Consider the following 18,662-nt stretch of genomic DNA (forward strand, 5'->3'; position numbering starts at 1 on the left):
CTTCAAGGTTTTAACTGCTTACAGTGAAAGGAACTGAGGAAGAACACATACCTGTACTTGGCACCTTCATCTTGATCCATCTGTGCTTGTACCTGGGCAAACCAGGAGAAGAACTAGAAGAGATTTTATGGTGTGAAAAATACAGACATCACATGAAGTCAAGTAAAAATAAAATCAGATCTATGAAATTAGGATGAGCTTCTGTTAAAAATAAGAGCTGTTTCAGAACTTAATTATTAATCAAGGAAACAGACTATAGCTCTTTGTTTTAGGTTACTTCCAACTGAAACATTATATTCTATTCCCTCCCTAAATTAAAATGGAAAAGACTAATCCATTTTTATCTGCATGAGAACAAGGCTGTCACACTGAAACAGGAGGGAGGGGGCACAAACATTCTTTCGCATTATGAGCAACACCACCTTACTGAAGGGGTGCCTTACTCCCACAAAAGACTCCACTCAAAATGGGAAAAGTATCTATCACTTAATAGCTAAGACTTACAGATTTTTCCTCCAAGTTTCTTTATGCAACTTGACAATATCCCCAAATATTTAACAAACCCACCAAAAGTTAGGCAAGAAACACAGAAACTCACAAATTCTCTGAAGATTACTGCACCTTGGAGGTTCTTCAGCATCACTTACCTGCTGTGCTGTTTCAATTCTTTCATCTTCCATCCCCAGTGCTGCAAACCCTTTCAGAAGGACATCCTCTGTGGATTCTGGCACTGCAGCTGTCAGTGTAACAGCTAGCGACTGAGATGTCAGGCTGCACAAATCTTCAATTGGAAGCTGCTCACAAAAACCCATAAACTTTGTTAGAGAACTTACTAAGAATTAGTATATTCAGCTCAACTACAATAACACAGCCCAAAGCATAAACCTGAGAAAGTTACAGGTATCTACTTTTGAAGAAACAAATGTAATGGACATTTTATCTACCAATATGATAATATACCAACAACTACCATATCTATATATTCAGAAGCACCTAAAAATTGGGGTTTCTTTTAGTTAAGGTTAGAAAATATTATACAGAATTTCATATAATTACACATTTGTGTAAAAAAAGAAACTGAATGTACATGAGGGTGGTGAGACACTGGAATGGGCTGCCCAAGGAAGTTGTTAATGCTCCATCTTTGGTGGTTTTCCAGGCTGGGCTGGTCAGAGCCTTGGGTGATATGGTTTAGTGTGAGTTGTCCCTGCCATGGCAGGGGGTGTGGAACTTGATGATTTTAAGGTCCTTTCCAACCCTAACTATTATATGAGTCTATGTACCCAACATACTGATGAGCTACTATGTCAGGTTCGATACTCACAGAAATGCACTAGAAAAGTATCTGAGAACAGAAGAATTCAAAAAGCATGCAGAAGCAAAAAATAAATGCCATGTATGTTCTACACCGCATGGCAACACCACTGCACAGGAATTCTCAAGATGTTTTTATCAGATATTCAGAGATAACCCATGACTTAATGCAGACAGAATTTGCAGTGTTTCATATTCTTTCAAATGCAAGGTCCTGCACCTGGGTGGGGGCAATCCCAGGCACAAATACAGGCTGAGAGAGACTGAATTGAGAGCAGCCCTGGTAAGGACTTGGGGATGTTGATTGATGAGACTGTCCATATGACCCATCAATGTGCACTTGCAGCGCAGAAAGCCAACTGTACGAGGGCTGCATCACCAACAGCATGACCAGCAGGTCAATGGAGGTGATTCTCCCTCTCTACTCTGCTCTCACGAGACCCCACCTGCAGTTCTGCATTCAGCTCTGGGGACCCCAACACAAGAGGGACATGGACCCATTGGAGCAGGTCCAGAGGGGGCCATGCAGATGCCCAGAAGGTTGGAGCACCTCTCCTATGTAGACAGGCTGAAAGAGTTGGGCTTTTTCAGTCCAGAGAAGGATCTGTGGTGACCTTTCAGCACCCTCCTAGTACCTAAAGGGGGCTTGCAAGAAACCTGGAGGACATTATATGGAGGCATGTAGGGATATGACAAGATGGAATGTCTTTAAACTGAAAGAGGGTAGAGTTTGTTAGACAGTAGGAAATATCTAAGCATATCTCTCTTCCCTCTCCTAGCCCCCAAAACAGGCAGGATCACTAGCTGGGAGCCAGGGTTTCTCTTGTGACTACTGCTGACGAAAGAGTCATAAGAAAAACCCTTTTCCCTGGGGAAAAGACAAGTTCATCAGAGCTTGCTTTTTTCAGAATAGGTAAGTCACCACTGTCCCAATCCACTTCAGCAGAGGCCAAGACCAGCTGAACTACTCAATGTCTTGGCATTCCCATTGTCCTGTACAGCAAATACAGTACCTGCCTTCTTGCAAAGCTTGTCTGGATCCTTAAAAACCTGCTCTGATAGCAGCATAAGCTTCTACAATATTTACCTGCTAATATTTACTTGAGTACAGATACATACAACTTACACAAAAAAACAGACCAGGAAGCATGAAATGAAACAGGTGCATTTCAGGAAGGAATTGTTTTACCCCCTTCTCTTTGTTATTTTGACCTTTCAGACACCTGGTGAGAGCCAGCTGTGTTGATTTCATGGCTCTGTATCTAATACTATGCTCCTGTTCAAATACAAAACCTCCCATTAAAAACGTAGTTAAGGAAGGCAAACATTTCACTCTGCTTCCCTTTACAAAGAAGTACTCATCAATAATCACCTCATCAGCCTAATGTTTTATAGCTGAATAGAAGACCATGGTAATAATTATTAAGCTTTTTGCCACTATTCCTGTCTTTTATGTCTTGCTGAATCATCTGTAAGTTGTACTTGGAAAGAACACTAGTGCCAGCACCTATGCATTGATCAGGATCAAATTAAGAGGATCAAAACTATTATTTGGAAGAGTTCTCCACTAAGAGCACGGTGAGACACTGCACAGGTTGCTCAGAGAAGCTGTGACTGCCCCATCCCTGGCAGTGCTTAAGGCCAGGTTGGACGGGGCTTTGAGCAACCTGGTCTAGTGGAAGGTGTCCCTGCCCATGGCAGGGGGGTTGGAACTTAACGAGCCTTTAGATTCCTTCCAACACAAACCGTTCTGTGATTCTGCGAAAATCAGAGAAGACCACGATGGTAACTCTATTTCAGTAGAAAGAACTCCGGCGAACCGAGGGAAGTTATAAAGCTAGGGAAGGAAATCCTTGTGGATTTTAGGCTGAAAGCTTCCATCGCTGCCTACCAGCCCCTGCCACCCGGGACGGGCGGCTGCACCGCGGCAGGAGGCCCTTGTGAGAAGGACGAGCGCTCCTGGGTGCCGGGGAACCAGCTGTGGGCGCAGTGAGGGGAACGCTGTGTGCCCTGCGGCCTGAGGCAGGAACGCAAACCCCTGCTGAGCCCCGTGGTCACCGGCGGGCAGCGGCAACCCCGCAGGCACCCCCGGCCGCCTGGCTACGTGGCACCGCGGCACCTCCCGCCCGCCCAGCCCGCCCGCGCTCCAGCCGGGCAGCGTCGCCGCCTCACCTCGGGCGGCACCGGCAAGTTCTCCGCCGCCGCCTTCAGCTCCAGCACCGAGTCGGTCTGCCGGTCGCTGAGCGGCGCGGCGGGCTGTGGCCGGCGGTCCCACAGGCTCAAGCGCTCCCGCACGTCCCTGCCCACCGGCTCTGCCGGCGGCGGCTCCGCCATGCTGGCGGCCGACGGGTAAGCAGCCCGGGCCGGGAGCGGGGCGGGGCGGAACAGCGCGGCAGCGCTTCCGGGGAGACACAGCGCGCCCCCTCCGCGTCGCGTGACAGTGGCGTCATTGGTGGGGAGAAGTGCGTCAGCGAACAGCAGCTGGCCGGGACGGCGCCCCCTGTCGGCGGGGAGGAGCTAAGTGTCTGCCGCATCCTCGGGCTTGGTCACCGCACGGCGGCGGCCTGCAGAAAGGACGGGTGGGAGGCTGCTCGTCCTCCACATACCCAGGGGCTTTCCTTCCCGAGGCCGCAGGACGGCCCTGGCGATGGCACCTTGCTCCAGGCAACCCACGCTCCTCCTGGGCATCACCTCCCCACCCTAAACAAAATCACCTCCGAGTTAAAGAGCTTAAGGCACTGCCTGCAGCAATCACCTTCAGCTGAGATCCTGAACCCCTAGTTCGTAGTAGGACACTGGAAATGCGAGGACATGGAACTGCTGGAGCAAGTCCAGAGGAGGGCCACGAGGATGATCAGGGGACTGGAGCACCTCCCATATGAAGTCAGGCTGAGAAAGTTGGGGCTGTTCAGCCTGGAGAAGGCTGCGTGGAGACCTCATAGCAGCCTTCCAGTATCTGAAGGGGGGGCCAAAAGGGTGCTAGAGGTTCTTTATCAGGTACTGTAAAGATAGGAAGGGAGGGCATATGTTCAAACTTTGCGAGGGTGGTGAGACACTGGCACAGGTTGCCTTGAGAAGCTGTAGCTGCCCTATCCCCAGAAGTGTTCAAGGCCAGGTTGGACACAGCTTGGAAGAACCTGGTCTAGTGGAAGGTGTTTGTTCCTGTGGCAGGGGGCCTGGAACTCGATGACCTTCAGGTTCTTTCCAGCCCAAGCCATCCTATGCCTCTATAACTTTGTTTTACCATTCTCTCAAGCAGTTAGGTTTAGTCAATCTTCCCTCCAGCATAATGGGTATAGCATACTCCTCTCCCACCCTGTCACTCCAAAGTGAGCAGTTCAGTCATTACACAATAATTTGAAAACTTTTAATAAGGTTACAAAATCCATAGACTTAGCTTACATAGTATACAAAAATTTCAACAAGTATTTGTATTAAAGCACAGAAACACTGTGCAGAAAACCACTGCACAGAGCATAACACACATAGAAAAATACCATACTCCAGGAAAGAAAGTGCTTTCTGTATTTAGAAATCCATTTGTGGATCTTATGAGAATATAGTAATTTTGAAGTCTTAACAGTTTAAGTGGAATGTACAATTAGCCAAAAATGTTTAAGACATATACACAGTGCTACAAAAAAAAAATACAAAGCTATACATCCCACTTTGCCATTCTCTGTAAATGCAGAGGAACCATCCCATGACTGACATATTGCATATTTCCTTGCCTGGAATTCACCAGCAGCATGTAAGAACTTTACTGTATTGTTTAGTTAATGGCCCTGAAGTTTAAGATACACATTTCAGGCAAAAGGTAATGCTTGAAAGAAGTTGTGGTTGATTTCTACATTAAGTGTTTACTTGCATGTATGGAAGTACTCAATAGTTCTGGGTATAGGTGTCATCTTAAAGAAGGAAACCTGTCTTTACTGTGGATTTACCCTTGGAGGGGCCTGGTTCTTTTCCCATGGCACTTATATAACACAGCCTGAATTGCTTAGTGTAAAACTTGTATCTCAAATGATACATAACATCCAGCACCCATTACAAGTAGTTCTTCCCAACAACAGGAAAGGCATAGAAAGTTTCTCTGCAAGACATGCAGATGAGCATGGACTTGCTTGAACTTCATTGCTACTTGCAAATTTACATATGCATATGTTGAAGAATCACACTGAAAAATAATCAAGAACAGTATATGGGAGAACACTTGCAGCTATACAAAACTGACAGCTGTGGCAACCATGCTTTCAAAGGAAACTGGATTATTCCCAGCAACTTATGCCAATATCTAAGGTCTTAGAACACAGGAAAACTCTAAAACCAGAAACAGATTTGTATCTTGCAGCAGGTATTTTACTGAACTGAAAGCCTGAAAAGACATCTTATGACACTGCCAGTTACTTTGAAACTATAAACTACCACAGTCAAATTGTATACCCTTATACCCTGTCTTTCTTTGCCTCTTAAAAACATTGTGCATCTCAGTCTCAACAGCATAAAGCTGTATTACAGACCTTCACATTCAAGTACACTTACACAGCCAGTAGAAGGAATGCCACCATATTTGATTCTGTCTAGAAAACAGTGCACATTTACCACAGTCACATAAGCAAGCTGTTGTTACAGGAGCCAGTCGGCCTTGAAATAACTTCCAGGTTCTTCTCATTCACAACAGTCTTACAGTGACCTCTTCCTCTGGCCAGCATCTCGGACAACAAAGTAAATACTCAAGACAACTTACAAGTTGCTTTAAATTCAAACAGTACATTCACAGTTCAGCATGTCAGTCTAATTTTTTCAGCTGTTCATATGTTAGAAAGAACTGGGACAGCTGATTAAGGAAAACATATATTGACATGTAGAAAATGTGTCACCGCACCACTACAGTACAGCTGCATCTGCGTGAAGCTTTGCTCCACTTTGTTCCCTCCTATGCAGTACCGCTGGTTGGCCATTTTTGTTACACAGTACTAGACAGAAAAATAAAATTTGCTTTAAGGCTGGTGAATCCAATCACTTTCCCATATCTATTCCTCAGGATCTTAAACACAGGACTGGGGAGGCAGGAGAACACTGTGAAAGCCTTTAGAGTCTTTGCTCACTTAGCTTTGATGGGCTAAAGTAGGTTTGCTCATGGTAAAAACCACTACTAGCAACTCACTTCCCAAGGCTCTGATCAGGTGGCTCTTGAAACAAACAAAACTGTGTGAGAGAGATAAAGATTTCATGGCTAAGCACCATTTCCCCCAGCTCTAAAAGCAGCCCCCATTCCTAACTTACCTGGGCAATTTTATCTAAAGCTAGGCTCCAAACCACAGAAATGGGCAAGTATGAAGTTGGAGGAACAGAAAAATGTTCTGCAAGGTAACATTCCAATATTCACTCTATGTGAATCACAAATTCACTTTGACCAGCAGCAGCTGATGAAGAAAACTGTCAACTACTCAATTTTCCATTCATACAAAAGGAATATTTGTGCTGACATGACACTGCACACTGAGCAGTCTGCAAAACTGTCAATACCTGCTGTTTTATTGCTAGCTTCATAGTTTTGAACACCTTTGAAAAGGATACAATGATATTCCAAGGACCAAGTCTTAACCAGTTTGGCCAAAACCCTTTATATAGAGCAAAAAAGCCTTCATTCTTCCATGTCTGGGGAAAGAAAAAACAAACAAAAACCACCACACAGTATGAACAAGTAATTCTTATTAGTAAGAAACCTAGGCAGCATCTCTTACACATATTGTGTGAGGAAACAAACATTTCACTATATAATTCACTATATAAAATTAGTGAAGCCCACACTACCATGGTAGGTTAAGATGCAGGTCATTAAGTACCCAACCTAGATTTGCCCAAATTAAATTCCTGGACTTTTTTTACCCCTATAAAATCCCTTGCAGATGGGGTGTGTGTGTATACACATGCACACCCCATGTATATATAAACCTGCAGCTCACATCTGGTACCCCCTTGAGATCTTCCACTTTGCTTTATGGACTTCACAAAATTGCACTGTACATTGCAACTTGTTCTGCAACAGAAACTGCACTGTCCAGCCACTCTTCTCCATATAAAAAACCATCATGCTCCCACCTCATACACAATTTAGGAATTTAAGCAACCCGAGACAAAATAATCAAAATCAGACACTGATATTGGCTTTGGCTGTATTAGCCTCTCCATTATGCAGTAAGCAGAGAAAACTATCTGTCTCAAATGTTCTTCAAGGACTGACCTATGAAGTTATTTCCTATCATTATATTAAATGTTACATCTTACAAAGTAAAGTAAGAGTGCGCTCATCCAAGCGCCAAAAGGAATCAGGTGCCTGCAGTACATACTGCCATTCTGTCAAGACAGTAGATGTTTTTCACACCAGTGTTACTGGCAGTGCAGTTCTTTTTAGCATTATGGCAAAAAGCATACCTAAGTTACCTGGAAGCTTAGAGCAACTTTGAGCTTTATAACAAAATCATTGCTCAATGGCATCAGTTCCTACTCAAGTTGATAAATCAACTACTTACTTGTAACAAGCAATCCAAAGTACCCTTGTAGTTTGAGTGTCCCCCATGTTGTTGGCTTCTCTGATTCATCATGCGTGTTCTTACAACATCAATTGGGTTGGATGCAAGGGCTCCAGCTAACCCACAAGTAAAACTTGAGCTAGCAAAAAGAAGAGTTTAATGAAATTTGATCTACCACACTTACAGATGCACAAGAAATGCTGCATTTCTTCTGGGGAGAGGGAATAATGAGCACTTAATGTTTTTATTTAAAAAATCACATCTGTTAATAAATTTGAAAAATTAGTTTTTATTTACTATGAAGCATCATTTTCAAGATTTGATACACAGCCCTTATATACAGTCTCTGGACACTTGAACAGATGTTTGTGCCTCAAAAGCAAATATTTGATTGGAACTTGGCTCTAGCTTCAATTTGCACATATTTGATTGGAACTTTGCTCTAACTTCAATTTGCACAGCTGAATGATTTGGACCACTAATAAAAAAAATAAATCCATGTTCAAAAGGAAGTTAAATCCAAATCCTAAATAAAATTAAATACCATGCTATATGCTACTATTTCAGATGCTGCTGCATTAAAAAGTATAAACACATCTGAAGTATATTTAAATATATTTTTAAACATATTTTTAAATATATATAAATATGTAGATGACAAATCAAAATACTGAGCCCCCATAATGAGACCTAACCAACAATGAGCTATGCAAACAGTTTTGCAGACTTACAGGAAGTGTGTATATACGGTATCCCCCATAAATCCAGACATGATTATGTGCTTCTTGGTAAGGTCATACACTGGCAGTTCTACTCCTACAACAACAGCAGCTCTCTGTGCTGTCAATGATACTCCCTGGCAAAAGAAAGCATACAGGTGAAGTTTAAATTAGCTTTGTGCACCAGCAGCAAACACTAGCTTTTGTCATGGTTTAATCCCAGCCTGCAACTAAAGTACTATGCAGCTGCTCACTCACTTCCCTTGCCCTCTGGTGGGATGGGGAGGAGACTCAGAAAAAGGTAAAACACACAGGTTGAGATAAGAACAGTTTAATAACTGAAGTAGAATGATTCAATAGAAATAGGAAAAAGAGGAATAAAACGCAAGACAGACAAGTGATGCACAATACAATTGCTCACCACCCACTGACCTGTGCCCAGCTCATCCCTGAGCAACAATGAGCCCCTCCCAGCCAACTCCTCCCAGTTTATATACTGAGCATAAGGTTCTATGGTATGGAATATCCCTTTGGCTAGTTTGGGTCAGGTCTTCCATCTCTGCTCCTTCCTGGCTTCTTGTGCCCCTTCTTACTGGCAGAGCATAAGAGACTGAAAGGTTCTTGATCAGGGTAAGTGCTACTGAGTAACAACTCAAAAAATATAATGTGTTATCAGCATAATTCTCAGACTAAAGCCAAAACACAGCACTATACCAGCTGCTAAGAAGAAAACTATCCCAGCCAAAATCAGGACACTAGTAATACAAAGCAACACACCACAAATGTGTTAAGAACTGTGAATACAAATAAGGTTAATTAGCACAAGCCTCAGATGTGTGTGCTCCAAAAGCCCACAAATTCAAATTTATAGATAGAACACCTAGAATCACAGACTGGTTAGGGTTGGAAAGGACCTTAAGATAATCTAGTTCAAACCCCTCTGCCATGGGCAGGGACATCTCACAGTAAATCATATCACCCAAGGCTCTGTCCAACCTGACCTTGAACACTGCCAGGGATGGAGCATTTACCACTTTGAGCAACCTGTTCCAGTGCCTCACCATCCTCACAGTAAAGAATTTCTTCCTGACATCTAACCTGAACTTCGCCTAAGTTTGAACCCGCTACCCATTGCCCTATCACTACAATCCTTAATGTAAAGCCCCTCTCTAGCATCCACACTGCATGGCAATTACAGTTCCTGTATGCTACTCCACCTCTGCTTATTATCAAAATTATTAGATAAGCAGCAAGCTACAACCTCAACAACTGGATAATACTGCATCCCTTAATGCTAACTGAAAAACTGACAAAATAAGGAATATGAACAGAAAAATAGAGATCAAGAAACTCTGCAGAAAAAAAAAAAGCACACCAAGAAAAACATTTCTATTTTCTAGCTATTTCAGAACAATTGTCCATTTTGGATCTTCAGTTGTTATACACTCACTGGCTGTAACTGGCATAAGAGACAACCCACAAGACTGAGTGTAAGAACACTGAGCTAGACTGGATGTTCATTAGTGCCTTCACTTCTAAATACTGTTTAGTATATTTTAGAAAAAGTAGAGCTTACAGATTGAGGAGTGCCTTGCAAAGTGTTGCTAAACTAGTCCTGTAACCAGTCACCCTAATTTAAACCTCCTTTTATCTCCCCTTTAGTAAGTGGCTAATCTATGAACACAAGACTGGCAGTAACGCTCTGTCAAAACACACCAAGACACCAGCGATGAAGTTGTCCTAACAAACTACATCCATATTAGCTTCTCCATATTTTAACAGAATACTGTAGAAGTACATGAAATTCAGTTGAGCAAGAGCACATGCTCAAAATGTAGAATACAGTTCAACAAACTTGCCTTCCATAAGCCTTTAGTGCCTTCCTTTTGGTAGATCTGTATGAAGTTGCCCATCATTCCTCCTTGAATCACACTACCTTGGGCTTGCATTCTGATCTGTAATTTATTTGAAAAATCAGAATATAAATATTTTTCAAACTTGCAACAAAGCTTAATACTGTTTTATTGACATTTTAAGTTAACATCTTCTTAGTAAATTCAAGTTCTTAGAAAAAAAATTAATAGCTGACATTATTATAACTATGATGCAATTTTTTTACTTCACCATCCAAATGCAGCTGCTAATTTTGAATAAGTACATGGTATAATTCTTAGCTGCATTAAGTCACTTCTATTTCTGTTCTTGCACACTACTCCATTTAAATTAGACTGACAGATGGGTTCTGCAGGATGTCCTTTACAGTGTTATTACAGGAACACATTAAAATGGAAGGTTAAAAAGATTAAGGCTTCAGCTAGTGAGAACCATGACATTCAACCCTGTGGATTTCTAAGAAGGTATTTGGTAGTTACCATGTCAGGTTCCCAAGAACAAGTCTGGTGACAAGTAAGTTGGTACATGGACATAATTTTGGGAAATAACTAATTGTACCGACACTTCAAGTAGTTTTAATTTTCTCATTAGAGACAGCCGTATAAGTCATATGCTACAGTTTTGTGTATTAAATACCATCAATCCTTCTGAGCTCTATGACATCCTAGTATAACCATGTTACCAAGAAGTATAGATGAAATATGCAGTGTGGCTTCCACACACAACACAGCATTAAAGTTAAGCCATATTATTCTCTTGCCACCCCAAGAAAATGTTATATGGATCCAACTACTCCCCACCCCAAGCCATCAGTTTCCTGGTGCATACTTCAAAATAATTAGTATGGACCAAAAGAAGGTTCCAAGAATTCAGGATGTTACTGATTTTTTAAAGTCAAGAGATGAGAATAAATAGGGTTACAGATCTTTTATTCATCAGGAGATTCTGCATTTCCTCAAGGAGAGGACAAAAAAGGTACAGGCAAACTCTAGACACTTACCTTTAGGACATCTGTAGGGTTGGCAATAGATGATGAAATTACTCCCGAAAGAACACCACATAGAACATTTATCATCAGGGTTTCATCTATTCCATAAACAAAGAAGTTTAGCTGTAGATTTACAAAGCTTTAGTTGCATCAGGGCAGGCTGATGCCACCCCTCCTTTAAGCAGAGAGAATACCAATTATAGAAGCTTTACAAACTGTTCTGACAAATCTTCCTTGCTGGTTCACTTTAATTGGTACACGGAAAGTCATTCTCAACAGACTTGTTCAAACTGTTACAGTAAGATACCAAATGGAAACAACCAGCTTAATGCAAATCAGTCCTCAATTAAATTGAAATAACTCACCTTCTGGATGCTCAACAAATGTTCTTTTTAAGCTCTGGTAAGTGCCTATTTTTATAGTTCCATATGAAGCTTGCCTTAGCACTGCAGGTGCAATCCTATAAAAATAGGTAATGATAATATTTATGCTCTAAATTGCAAAAGACTGATGAACAAATACTTTCTAGAGCACGAAACTGAACAAAAGATATCTACCAGAGAAAGGTCTGAGCACTTAAATCAATTATTTAAACTCACCATAGACAAAAGGTTCGGGGTTTGGGGTTCTTTTAACTAAAGCCTTCAAGAACATGAATGAACTATGGAAGGATTACTATTAGAGCATGCCTCAACTTGTAATCTATGAAATAGCTGGCAAGCCTGTCTGAAATGTAATATGCAGATTACATCTTTCCCCCACCACCTTGCATGTTTTAAAGAAAAGCATGTCCATTTATACACAAATTTTAATTCAATTTTTCATGAGATGGAACAACCATAGTAGCATTATATATATATTACGTATAGAGCAACATTGCATAGAAGCACACCCCCCCCACACACACACACACCCCCCCAGTAGGTTTTGCTGCTTTGGTTTTGGGTTGGTTTTTTTTTGTTTAGGGTTTTAAGATGAAATGTTATTGCAGAGTACAAAGATTGAAGGAATCTAAGCTTGGACTTTCAACTTCCAGATTGAGGATAACTAAATACCTTGTAATTCTGAAGCCCAAGAATTTACATACTATGGGCTCATACTTATCAATAGACTGTTCATAAACCATTACTGCAAGTCAGTTAGTTTTACCCAGAGTATAAGGCTTTCAATCCTTCTTCTCTGCTTATTCTGACTAGTGCATGCATCATTCCACGGTAGCGTATCTCTTTATATTTGGCATCATTAACTTGACCTTGAACCTGGAGACGTGTTTTTGTCAGATCAATGGGAAAAGTACCTTACAGGGAAAAAAAAGTATCAGAAAATTAATTAAGTACTTACCAAACACAAAGAACATGATATAAAAAACAGCAACCTTTATTATATACCAAAATACATAAAAACACCCCCATAAGAAAAAAGCCTCTTATCAAGACTTTCTTTTAAGCAAGTGCTTCATTTTATGTCACTTTGTTTCTTCTAAAACCTTGTCAGAGGCCCTACCTCCTATGTTTGTTCCACATTCATTATATTTTTAGGAAATATGATGTTGTTTGGCTGTAAACAGCAACACTGAGTAGACTCCACAATCACAATTAAGTACAGAGTTTGGATGTGTGTTCTACCAACATCTTTGAAGAACACTTAATTGAAGGCAAAAAAAATAAGTTCTATAGGACTAGCTATAGAGATTCCAGCCTAGAATCTAAAAAAGCAATAGCAGCAGCAGCCATTTCCGTCACTGCTTTCCTGTAGCCTGCTGCTATGTCAAGTTCACTCTCCATGCTCCCTCATGAAAGGGGCTTAGAAGCCTATTCCTCTAAAGTTTATCTTTAGGAAAGAGACCACCTCAACATTCAATATTCCCCTAAACACTAACAGGAGTGAGGATTAGCTACAGCTGTTCTAATGAGGTTTACCAGACAAGCAAGGCTTTTTAGGAATTGTCACAAAGCTCTTGGCATCATTGGCCCCATTCAGACGAGCCAAGTAAGAGACACTTCAAACTCAAGTTTGAACATTATTCATAAAAGAACATAGAAAAGGAAAACAAAATAGTATTTTTAAGCGCAGTTTTATACAACACAGACTTTATTAGACAAATTTCACATGCAAGCTCACCACATGTCAGGCTAAGTTCTGCTACTATGAAAAAAATAGACTTCCTTTGTTTCCATGTACATGAAATTCAGGTAAGACTTTAAAAGGATGTTGATATTTTAGGTTTGTCTTTAGAGTAGACACCAAGATATAAGATGCACTGTCTCACCATGTCAATTACTCTATGATGCTCACTAAATGAGTTTAGCTGTTCAAATCTAATCAGCTACTCACAGTCAAGAAAAGGGAGTTTCAACTGCAACATAGCTATCCAGAAAAGCTAAGAGCTTACTTGTAAGAGGTAACTTGCTTACTCTCTAGCAACAAAAAAGCTGGGTATACTTATGATCACCACCCAGGAACAGATCAAACACCAAATAATAGAATGCAAAGACAAAGTTTGTATATAAGCAAGACTCACAAGGGATGAGAGTTTACAGACAGAAATGTTCTGACACTAACAGAGTCCTGAGCACCTCATTAGTCAGTATTAAGGAAAAAGCCTCCTGTGCTTTAGACCACCATATACTACTGATAACATGGAACCAAGCTTGTTTTTTAAAAGAGACTGAGTAGTGGAAGTTGTCTAAATAGTTAGGAGAAAAGCTTACCACATTCTGCAGTGATTGATGCTAAACCTCCATAGATAAAGGGCTTCCAGTTTAGCGCTGACATTGTTGATTATTCTTTCTGCAAAATAAGACAGTGCTTCTATAAATACATTTGTTATATAAATATCTATGCCAACAATGAATAAAGTTTTGTGTCTTGTCCATTTAAGGTGAACCTTCCAAGCACACCAAGGATAAAAGCATTTACAACCTTTTATAATCTAAAGTCAGTAACTACACAAAGGCATCTGAGCACAAATCAATGTATCTACTATGTATCTGGGCCACCACTATCCTCACCATGAAAGGTTAAAGTAGTTTTTCTCCCAGACATCATCTTAAGGAGCACTGCAGTGAACAACCTCCAACAACTCTTACCAAACTGAATTAGGTGGACCAAGTCCTGCAGTCAAGTGAAATCTTATAACAATCATTACTAAACTTCTATTCCTTTTTTTTCTGGTATCAACATTAACATGAGCTGAGCTCCTACAGTTGGTCAGAAAATAAGGGTGTGCACACCACTTTGCTTCCATTAAGGCCTATTTCTGCTACCAGTGTTCACAATGTTAATTCCTGCGAACATTACACTATTTTCATGTAGTCAGGTGCATAAGGCCTTTTACAGTAAAAAAAGACTAACTTAGAAGTCAATTAAGTGAATTTGACAAAGTGACACAAATCATGATTAACTCTGGCACAGGCTTTTAAAGATGTTGAAATAATCCAATTACCTTAGAAAAGAGGCAAGAACTGCAAAACCGGACTAGTGCAGCCAATACAAAATTGCCCTTCCCAAAACAAAGTAGGCCTCTCCACAGCTTACCTTTTCCCCCCTTCTTATAATGTAAATACTTCCCATTCTCCATTTTCTAGAATATCCTCCCCTACACATTGGATTCTACAGTTATTTGCTGCCAATTAATAAAAAAATCCATTACAGCTCAGAGCATAATTGCAAATATTCAACCACCAAGCACACACAAAACCATCTTACTCCTCAGGCTGCTGCCAAGATCACCACTGATGCAAAAATAATTAAAAAAAAGAGAGAGAAAAAGGCAAGTAAGGACACCCACTACATTGCCAAGAAGAGCACAGTACAAAGATCAGGAACCACAGGCTTAGACTATGCCAGCTTTGCAACATGAAAGCAGCAGAGCCACACGGGTATGATACTGTGCCAGAGGGAGGCCACTTCCACCTCCAAGTTCCTTGTATTCCTGTCCTGCCATGATTAATGGCAGATCATTTAAATAGCAGAGGCAGAGGCAAGCTCAATTTCCCCACTATCAGCCACACATGTGATCTTGAGAAACTTGTCAAAATTTAAAATACAATTACCTTCTTACCTCAACAAATTAACAAATTTCCATCTACCACAAACACACATTTTAATTTTAGGAATATTAGTATCTGCATCTTTATTTCACTCTGCCTGGGCAATGAAGGCTACTCAGTTTTTCTGTGTAATTCTGGGGCACTGACATGATGTAGAAGCATGCAAACATCACCAAATAAAGTTCCCCATTTGTACACAGAACTACTAATGCTGGCTGAAGTTTCAATACATGTGTAGGACACTCTAAGGCAGAAATTTTACAGCATATTGTTCCTTTAATGCATCCCAAGGTGAGGGCCTTACACAGCACTGTTGATGTTTGTACCTCTGAAAGGCCTAAAGCAGAATGGCAGAGCCACTTACACCAGCAAGCAATTCTGCCCTTTCATCCCAGCTGTTTCATATTCATAGAACACCAGAATAGTTAGGGCTGGAAAAGACCTTAAGCTCGTATAGTTCCAATCCCCTGACACAGGCTCACATTAGACCATGACACCTAAGGCTATGTCCAACCTGGCCTTGAGCACTGCCAGGGATGGTGCATTTACCACTTATTTGGGCAACCCATTCCAGTGCCTCACCACCCTCATTGTAAAGAATTTTTTCCATCTTATTTTCTGAATTCCTGATTTGCTTTTTACTCAGAATTTCTTTCTTACTCTGATAAAAGTATCTCAATTGAAGAATTCCGTATCAGATAATTGGCAAACTACTCAAAAGTTAACCCTCATTAGAGTAAGGTCTTCAGGTCTTATTAAAACAAGGTCTTACTGAAAAACGGTCATCAGTAAGATGACAGAGGTGATACTCTCCTTAATGGACACTGGGTTAAATTAACATAGAGAATCACACAGACACTGCAAAACTTAGAAGCAAATCTGATCACTTTTAACTGGCAATGTAACTGAAATAAAATCAAGAGCCAAAGTTCCATAAAAGAATAAATCAATTAGGACAAATATTCAGTTATCCAAGCAATACTCTTGAACTACCTGGATTACCCTGCAGCCACACAGCTCAGGTCTTATTCAAGCAGTGAAGTATGATCAGAAAGAAAAAGGCTAGGGTTAAAGCTAGCAGCCGCCTTGGCAAGTCCTTGCAAAATAGCAGCTATTTTACAAGTAGAGAAGCCAGCGAAACCGCTTCCCAGCTAAAGGGACGCCTTGCAGCAGTGCCTCCCTGAGCAGCACCGCCAGCCTACTTTAAACAGCTGGAGCAGAGACACAGAGATACCTGTGAAGGGGCAAAGGGAGGAGGCAATAGCCACTGCATCGATCAACCAACCTTTAACCAACCACCACCTACGAAACGAAGCACACCTTCGCCAGGAGGGGAAAACAAGGGAAAGAAAAGGAAGCGGCATGTCCCTGCTCGGGGATGGAAGGCTCTGAAGGGCGCCGAGCAAAGCTCAGCAAACCTTGGCTCTCCGTCAGAGGCGGCGCTCGGTGACGCTCACTAATACATACTGCACCCGGCCGGGAGATGACCGCTCACCAGCACTCGCCACCTGAGGAGCCAGCAGCTGCCCCCGCCGCACTCACCGCCAGAGCCTCCTCTCGCCGCGCTCCGGTATGCCAACGGCCGCCGCCCCCCCGCTCCGGTTATATGGCGCTGCTCTGCTCCCATCAGGAGGGGCGGCGGTTGGGGAGCGCAGGGCACGGCCCGGCCCCGCCCCGCAGTTAGGGCAGGCTTGCCTGAGGGCACAAGAGCAGTGTGTGCGTGGAAGGGGTGGGTTTAAAGGGCCCGCGGAGGGGAATTGATTTGAGGGTAATATCGAGCCTGTAATAAACCAGGGAGGGGAGAGGAAGTAGAAGTTGATCTCCCATCTTTCCTGTCAGGAGCCTGCCTTCCCTGCTGTCTTTTCGAGACTTGTGGCTGTTCGGGACAGTGTGATATTTTCCACTCGTAGTGCCACCCAGGAGACTGCGCTAGGAATGTCGGGCATTGCAGTGCTCCTCGGTTAGTGAACAGGAAGGTCACCCCTCAGAGTTCCTCATCATCATTAACTATAACGACATTATTTTGTCCCTAGGTGCACAGTTGCTTTTTTATTATTTAATATTTGGGTTGGAAGGGACCTTCAAAGGTCATCTAGTCAAATTATGCAGCTTTGTGCAATTCTAATGCAGTTTCTTTGCATTACCAATGCTGAAATTATGCACTCAGTTTTACATTGCTTTGTAAATGTATACCCAATGCCCACCCAGAAGGCTCAGGGTGTGCTATGGAGGACACTGGTGGTGGCAGAGGGGCTACCCAAAAGGGCAGGTCTCAGGTGCAGTACAGGTGTCAGTGACCAGCCCACCAAGGCTAGATGAAGAGACAACTAGTCCATTTCCTTGAACCCCCATTCCCTTGGGTCAGAGCCCAGGACTCCCTCTGAAGTAGTTGAAGTTAGCTCCTTCTCTGCCCCAAAGGCAACTTGTTCTGGCAACTCAGCACTCCTTCCCTTTCTGACTGAAGAGATGCCAGGTCTACCCTGCTGCCACTGTCACTCCACTGCCTTGCAACTGAATATCATGCCTTACCCCAAAAGGTCAAAGCATCCTGCAGTATTACTCTCCTCACTGATCTCAGGGCAAGACTGGCAGCTGAGAAACTTTATTTAAGCTTACAGGCTGGTGGAGGAAGGGATTAATGCCCATTCAGCTCCCATGAAGTAGCTGTGGCCTTACCTGCATGTGTCAATAAAACATAAAGAATTAAAAATTGGGTCCCAGTGTGCTTGAAATGCTTCATACATTTAGTGAAAATACATTTTACTACATCTCATACATGTAGTGAAAATACAACCACCAAAGTCCACCACAGAACTCCCAGAAGTTTTCATTTTGGTTGTTACAGTGTGGGCAGCCCACAGGGCTCTGCTCCAGTTGCAGTGTGGCTAAGTTCTCTTTGCAGATGGGCTTCCTGGAAGGTAGGTACAAACTCACATTTCAGAGTCCATACTTGTGCTAAGACCCCTCCTAAACTCCTAAAAACTGTCTAGTAGTTTCCAAGTATTGTATCTCCAGCAGGGAGATTCTTATTTGGGTAAACTTTGAGAGGCTCCTTCCTTTTGCACAGGAATCATTTGAACTGATTCTAATGCTGAGTGATTCAGCAGGACAGAAACTTCTGTTTCCTGACTTCCCAAATGTCTGTTTCCCTTTAAGGACT

General features: G+C 42.1%; 2 protein-coding genes across 4 annotated transcripts in view; both read right to left on the reverse strand.

Moving 5' to 3' along the window:
* COG3 (component of oligomeric golgi complex 3) overlaps positions 1 to 3,656 on the reverse strand; it is a 31,997-nt gene extending 28,341 nt beyond the window's left edge. Inside the window, exons 1-3 of the mRNA XM_034059976.1 lie at positions 3,487 to 3,656; positions 648 to 794; positions 52 to 113 (exon numbers count right to left, since the gene is read on the reverse strand). Of these exons, the coding sequence (XP_033915867.1) occupies positions 52 to 113; positions 648 to 794; positions 3,487 to 3,648 (371 nt within the window). The 5' untranslated portion in view covers positions 3,649 to 3,656. The remainder of the gene's footprint in view (positions 1 to 51; positions 114 to 647; positions 795 to 3,486) is intronic.
* A 1,011-nt stretch (positions 3,657 to 4,667) lies between these two features.
* SLC25A30 (solute carrier family 25 member 30) lies at positions 4,668 to 17,171 on the reverse strand. Of its 3 annotated transcripts, none has more exons than XM_005147680.4 (10): positions 17,045 to 17,171; positions 14,162 to 14,240; positions 12,600 to 12,747; positions 11,816 to 11,910; positions 11,463 to 11,548; positions 10,429 to 10,524; positions 8,582 to 8,706; positions 7,851 to 7,989; positions 6,895 to 6,975; positions 4,668 to 6,142 (listed from the first exon to the last, which is right to left on the reverse strand). In XM_005147680.4, the coding sequence occupies exons 2-10, from the start codon at positions 14,223 to 14,225 to the stop codon at positions 6,104 to 6,106; spliced, it is 873 nt and encodes a 290-aa protein (XP_005147737.1). In that variant the 5' UTR covers positions 14,226 to 14,240; positions 17,045 to 17,171; the 3' UTR covers positions 4,668 to 6,103. The 3 variants fall into 3 exon arrangements, with proteins under 3 accessions (XP_005147737.1, XP_030903610.1, XP_030903611.1); XM_031047750.2 differs by lacking the exon at positions 17,045 to 17,171 and adding an exon at positions 16,998 to 17,026; XM_031047751.2 differs by lacking the exon at positions 17,045 to 17,171 and adding an exon at positions 16,921 to 16,940.
* Between the last annotated feature and the right edge of the window lie 1,491 nt (positions 17,172 to 18,662).

The sequence above is a fragment of the Melopsittacus undulatus genome, chromosome 2, assembly GCF_012275295.1.
Source record: "Melopsittacus undulatus isolate bMelUnd1 chromosome 2, bMelUnd1.mat.Z, whole genome shotgun sequence".
Lineage (NCBI taxonomy): Eukaryota > Metazoa > Chordata > Aves > Psittaciformes > Psittaculidae > Melopsittacus > Melopsittacus undulatus.

What these genes read in the sequence shown, in the direction of transcription:
- SLC25A30 (XM_005147680.4), bottom strand. Translation starts at nt 14,225, where the DNA reads ATGTCAGCGCTAAACTGGAAGCCCTTTATCTATGGAGGTTTAGCATCA. An exon ending in TTGAAAGCCTTATACTCTGG is followed by an intron (nt 11,911 to 12,599) that starts GTAAAACTAACT and finishes CTATTTTTATAG; the next exon opens with GATTGCACCTGCAGTGCTAA. An exon ending in ATTTGTTGAGCATCCAGAAG is followed by an intron (nt 11,549 to 11,815) that starts GTGAGTTATTTC and finishes TTTATGGAATAG; the next exon opens with ATGAAACCCTGATGATAAAT.